This window comes from Acinonyx jubatus, chromosome C1 (genome assembly GCF_027475565.1).
Source record: "Acinonyx jubatus isolate Ajub_Pintada_27869175 chromosome C1, VMU_Ajub_asm_v1.0, whole genome shotgun sequence".
In the NCBI taxonomy this organism is placed as follows: Eukaryota; Metazoa; Chordata; class Mammalia; order Carnivora; family Felidae; genus Acinonyx; species Acinonyx jubatus.
In genome coordinates, this window is record NC_069381.1 from 20,550,258 (window position 1) to 20,556,257 (window position 6,000).

The window sequence follows — 6,000 nt, forward strand, 5'->3', positions numbered from 1 at the left end:
CCTCATAACAGACCTTTGAGATAAGAATTACTATTGTCATCATTTTGTAGATGAAAAGTATCCTCCAATATTTTTTCTCTTAGAGTTCCAATCCTTCTCTTGGTTTTCTTTTTTTCTCTGAGGTTGTATGTTTTCTTGTGCCAAGTTTGGAGTGCTAGGATTCATTCTGAGTGGCTAACAAAGGCATTTGTATTGTTAAAATATTTACATGCATTCTGTCCATCTAATTTCGACCTCATTTTATAGATGAGGAAACGGACCCAAAGATATTAAATGACCTATCACATCACACAATTAGTAAATGGCAAGTCTTCCTGACTCTACCATGCTTTCTACTAGGCTATGCTTTCTTCTGCCAGTAAGATAGAGTTTCATGGGAAGTTCGAGACCAGTATACTTTCCACTTTACAACATGACTGTCAGATGAAGGCAGACCCAAGTATGTTTTCGTCATAGACAAGATCAGAATAGCACATAATAAAAGGGTTTTTGCAAAAGAGACAAAATGAACAACTTGTTTCTACCGATTTGCAAAGTGAGGGTTTTAAAAGGAGCAAAAACAAATAGATTGTTTCTCAGCACTTTCAGGATCAAGGTCACACTCCTTGGCTTGGAACACAGGCCCTTCTACAACATACCTGCCTATCTACAGCATCAATGTCACTCTCCATGCGCATCAGTCATTTGAACAAGCTGTCAGTTACCTCACACTCTCTGGCTGTGCCTGTACAGTTTCCTCTGCTTGGATGTCGTTCTCCTTACCTTGTGTGCCAGCTGTACCTCATGTACCTCGAAACTCAGCTCACACATCACTTCCCTGACTTAGATATCTCCTCCCTGCTCCTTGAATAGCATAGTCAATAGAAGGCGGCCTGGGGTTTGAATTCTAGCTCGTCTCTTGCTAACATGTATGAGCATGGCCATGTTACTTAAGCCATTCTTTTTTTTTTTTTTTTTAATGTTTTTTATTTATTTTTGAGAGACAGCGATAGTGTGTGAGCGGGGGGAGGAGCAGAGAGAGGGAGACACAGAATCTGAAGAAGTCTCCAGGCTCCGAGCTGTCAGCACAGAGCCCAACACGGGGCTCAAACTCACGAACTGTGAGATCATGACCTGAGCCGAAGTCAGACGCTTAACCGACTGAGCCACCCAGGCACCCCAACTTAAAGCCATTCTAAGCCATTGTTTTCCCATCTGTAAAATGGGAAAAATAATATTGCCCGCCACAGACAGGTTTATCATAGGATTGAATGAAATAATATAATCAAACAGTTTGGGGTACCTGGCTAGCTCAGAAGAGCATGCAACTCTTGATCTTGGGGTCGTGAGTTCAAGCCCCATCTTAGGTGTAGAGATTACTCAAAAAAAAAAAATTGTGTGTGTGTGTGTATAAATATCAAACAGTTTACCTAGAACAGGGTTAAAAAATTAGTAAATGGCGATAGCTGTTATTCTCCTGGCTTCTCACAGTCAGTCATATCGTGTTGTATTGTAATCACTGATTTATTTGGAGGATTATTGGCAGGTATTAAATACATAAAATCTTTAAAACCTGTCAGTGATGAGGTATCAGAAATGGCTATGTCAGGATTTTGTGTAATTCTTAAGAAATCTTTAGGATAAATAGGATACAGAATTCCCTGGCTTTGGCTTAGTTAGGGATCTTCCGAAGAGCCCTGGATTTCATTAATTTGAGGAACCATTTAGCTCTCTGCTGCCAGAACATTCATCATTGTACTGCACAGAGATTTCTTCAGTCAGTCTGCCTTTTCCCCCCTCTCAGATCACAGAGTTGAAGGCTGATTTTCAATACCAAGAATCTCAGATGAGAGCCAAAATGAACCAGATGGAGAAGACCCACAAAGAAGTCACAGAGCAGTTACAGGTGAGTCTGCCTGTTTGTGTGTTTTAATGTTTATTTATTTTTGAGAGAGAGAGAGAGAGAAATAGAACATGAGCAGGGGAGGGGCAGAGAGGGAGAGAGAGACACAGAATCTGAAGCAGGCTCCAGGCTCCAAGCTGTCAGCACAGAGCCTGACATGGGGCTCGAACTCATGAACTACGAGATCATGACTTGAGCCAAAGTCGGACACTTAACCAACTGAGCCACCCGGGTGCCCCAAGTCTGCTTGTTTTATGTGATAACCCTGGTGTATTTAGCTGATTGTATTTTAAGTGATTTATCTCTTAGATTTTTTTTTTGTTTTCAAAATATTGACAAAATCATATTTAATCTACCTTATTAGCTGTCTTTTACTATTTCGTTGTTGGGTGTGTTCTGATCTCTTTCCCTCAAAAACTGGAATTAATAAATGTGCGTTTTGAGTTTTGGATAAGCCAGATGTGATTCCAGATGTCTGGATTATAAATTCTGTTTATCCAACACGTTAAGGCACTCCACGGTTTGTTTGTGTTGCACAAAGCACCCTTTTGTAACAGTGGATCCCAGGAGATTGAAGTGTGCTGATTAACCTCTAGCAAATACTTCCTTCCCCTGAACCAAGCCCTAGAGCTTTCTGTTGATTTCTGCCTCTAGAATTTGTTCTCTTGCTGACCCTTTACATTGTCTGCCTTAGCATCTGCATGAAAAACATGTCCTGTCCTGTTAAAATATCCTTGCACTGATTTTTTTGTTTAGGCCAAAAACCGAGAGCTCCTGAAGCAGGCAGCTGCCTTGTCCAAGAGCAAGAAGTCTGAGAAGTCAGGAGCTATCACCTCTCCGTGAGAGACCATAAGGAGGCTCCCAGCCAACAGCGAAGGGGTTCCTGGGTTACGGTTGGTGACCTGGCTGTTCTCTGTGAATTGCAAGCTTTCTTAAGAAATCTCTATTTTATTACAGTTATCCTTCTTTGTGGGATTGTGGTGGGCTGAATGGAAACACCTGGTTTATGCTGTGTCATGACTGCATGCTTGGATGTTTGGGGTTCCAAGCTCTCTGTCTCATACTCTCACTCCCCCCAACCCCACCCCAAGTACTACTCTCTGTCTCTCTCTCTCTTTTGGCACTACTGTGTGTGTGTGTGTGTGTGTGTGTGTGTGTGTGTGTGTGTGTGGCAGCAACTGTTCAGTGTTATGTGCAGAATTTTTTTTTTTTTTTTTTTTTTTTTTTTTTGGTCCATCACATCCTGCCATACCCATGAGCAAATAGTTTGGCATTAATTACATACATATCACTGCCACCCTCTGAACTTTGACAACTGCCACCTTAAGACTTGGTACAACGGAAGAGGCTTTCTCTCTCCAATAAACCTTTTGCTTCAGGGTATACTCTTGGGTTTTTTTCCAGGTATATTATGTATGACTTTGTACTATGTATAGCCAGAGTTTTATTTATTTTTTAAAAAAAAGAAACTTTTTCTTGATAAAGGAATAATGGTAGCCTAGCTTGTTCTTGTAAAAGTGATGCCTCTTAAAAAGAAAAAAAAAAGCCCTTCTCTCTACCTTTTAGTAAAGGAATAAGACCTTTCTTGTTACCTTGGAGTCTTAAAAACTGATTGCTACGGTGCAACAATTCAGTGCATCAGTGTGGAGTTAAGTGCCTTTTGGAGGACTTCTTGGAAGAGCATTTAAGGAGATGCTTAGGGGAGGTAGCAAAGATTTGAACAGTCTGTCTTTTTAAGTAAGGGCAGAAAGAAAGGTTGTCCAGGTTTTACTGGACGTTTCCCTCCCCTACCCCTTTCTAGATTGTTTTATGTGACTGATTTTAAATTCTCACACTGCCACTTCTTTTTAAAGAAAAAAAAAATACCCTTTACTTATATCGGTTGTTACATTGGGCCATTGTCAGAGAGCTTTTTTTTTTAATGAGCAGATTCAAAATGGATAGTATTTGAACTACAGAGCATTTCGGGGGTTAGTACGAGCTGCTCAAGTGTGGACTCTGAGTCTGAGCGGGAGAAATGCTGTCACTGTACCTTCTCCCCCTTCCTCCTCCTCCATCCCAGCCTGCACACTCCCTGCTTTTAGTGGGAAAAGGGCGTTTCTTGAAGACAGGTGCTTGTCAGAAGCAGCTTGGCCTCAGCCAGAATTGTTTGTGTCCACCTTTCCCTTCCTGACTGAGCAGGCACATGGGTTTACTTTTCCGGGAGAGGAGATAGATTTGCACTTCTCGCCATTCTCTCAGGTCCTCCATGGGATGTTTGTGAAAGAAATGAGAGGTGTGTGATGTGCCGTGAAACACAGTAAAATCAACCACCTTGGAATCATTAATGCAGAGGGGTCCTGAGGCTCGAGGTAACCATGAGGACAGATGAACTTTGTACCTCAGTGCACCAAAATTGTAAGCAGTCAGTTTAACTTGCTAGGCATTTCCTGAAAGCCAGTGCTTGTAATCTGTGATAACATTCTCACAAGTGGAGCCATGCACAGAATTGGACAGAAACGTGGAAATGGGTGGCTTCTTTCTGACAAAAGAAACAATGGACCACGTTGCTCATCTATCACTCTAGTAGGGGAGGTCATTTTCCCTTCCAAGCAAGGGAGACGACAGTGCTCAACACTTTTGTAACTTTTTGAATGAGAAACTTTTAGGTAAAGATAAACTGTCAGATAATATTTTTCAGATGCATTTACGTTTGACTCTGGGGAAAAGATTATGAAAAAAAGTTACAGTCATGGTTTTGGGTTTGTTTTTTTTTTTTTAATTTGGAAGACTTGAGAAATTCTGTTTCATGAAGTGACAATATAAAAACACATACTTAGTTTTATACTAAATCTTTTTTTAAGGTGTTGGCATTTAATACAAAGCAGATTCACACATTTTCTAACTTTCCACAAGTTCCAAAAAGTGAAGGAAGAAACCTCAGTCTTGAAGTTTTGGTTTTTAAAAATCATGACACTGTTTTACCATGAAATTGAGTAGCTAACTTTTGGTAACACCTTTTGTTTATTTGTATGTTTGTATAATGGACACTTTGAAACACAGGAATGTTTTGGTTTGTACAAACTTTGAAAAATGTGTGTTAATAAAAATTCAAATTGAGTCAAGTATTGTTGGGTGATTGATTGATTGATTGATTGCCGGTTTACCAGTAGGCATATCCCATTATGCCCTTCAGCCGAGAAAACAGTTTGTCTTGCTTGTTGACTTAAACAATTAAAAGCCTAACTGTGGTAATAGGGAGCTTCATATCCATCAGAGAATAAACCGATTCTCTTTTTTTCTTCTGTGATTTTATTTTCCAGTTTAAGTGCTTGCTTTGTTATAAACGCTATGCTAGGCAATGAGAATACAGCAGTGAAGAAAATTTATTTCCTCATGGGGCTTCTATTTGGTGAAATATTGGACACCACCACTGTTCCTTGATTTTATATTCACCATTGTGAGTCAAAATACAACACAGGATGAATCTTCATAAGGTATGAGTGAGAAGATTTTGAGATACCATCTCAAGGAGAGGAATGTATTAGTTTGAATCTTTGGTGCCGGTAATTTTTAAAATTAATAACAGGTGACTCTCAGACGTTGTCACTGCCACATCCTGGTCATTCTGTAGACTCAGCGACAACTTATTTTCTCTCAATAAATTGAAGAAAGTTTTATTTTGTAGGTACTATGGCCTGAATTTGGGGGGGTTCTCCCCCCAAATTGATGTGTTGAAATCCTAACCCCCAAAGACGATAGTATTAAGAGGTGGAGCCTGTCTTTGGAAGGTGCTTGGGCCCTGCCTTCACAAATGGAATTAGATACGTTATCTCTACCACCATGTGAGGACCCAGCTAGAAGGCACTGACTGTGGACCAGAAAGAGGGCCATCACTAGAGCGTAACCTGGCTGGCCCCTTGATCTTGAACTTCTCAGCCTCCAGAACTCTTGAGAAGTGAATTTCTGTTGTTTACAAGCCATGCAGTCTGTGAAACTTTGTTACAGCAGCCCGAAAAAGAAAAGGCGGTGGAGGGGCGCCTGGGTGGCACAGTTGGTTAAGCGTCCAACTTCAGCCAGGTCACGATCTCGCGGTCTGTGAGTTCGAGCCCCGCGTCAGGCTCTGGGCTGATGGCTCA

The 6,000-nt window shown here is 40.9% G+C and overlaps 1 protein-coding gene across 1 annotated transcript in view; it reads left to right on the forward strand.

Moving 5' to 3' along the window:
- The window catches only part of FAM76A (family with sequence similarity 76 member A), a 24,640-nt gene extending 19,654 nt beyond the window's left edge, over nt 1-4,986 (forward strand). The window contains exons 8-9 of the mRNA XM_027059927.2: nt 1,784-1,885; nt 2,639-4,986. Of these exons, the coding sequence (XP_026915728.1) occupies nt 1,784-1,885; nt 2,639-2,725 (189 nt within the window). The 3' untranslated portion in view covers nt 2,726-4,986. The remainder of the gene's footprint in view (nt 1-1,783; nt 1,886-2,638) is intronic.
- Nucleotides 4,987-6,000: the final 1,014 nt, after the last annotated feature.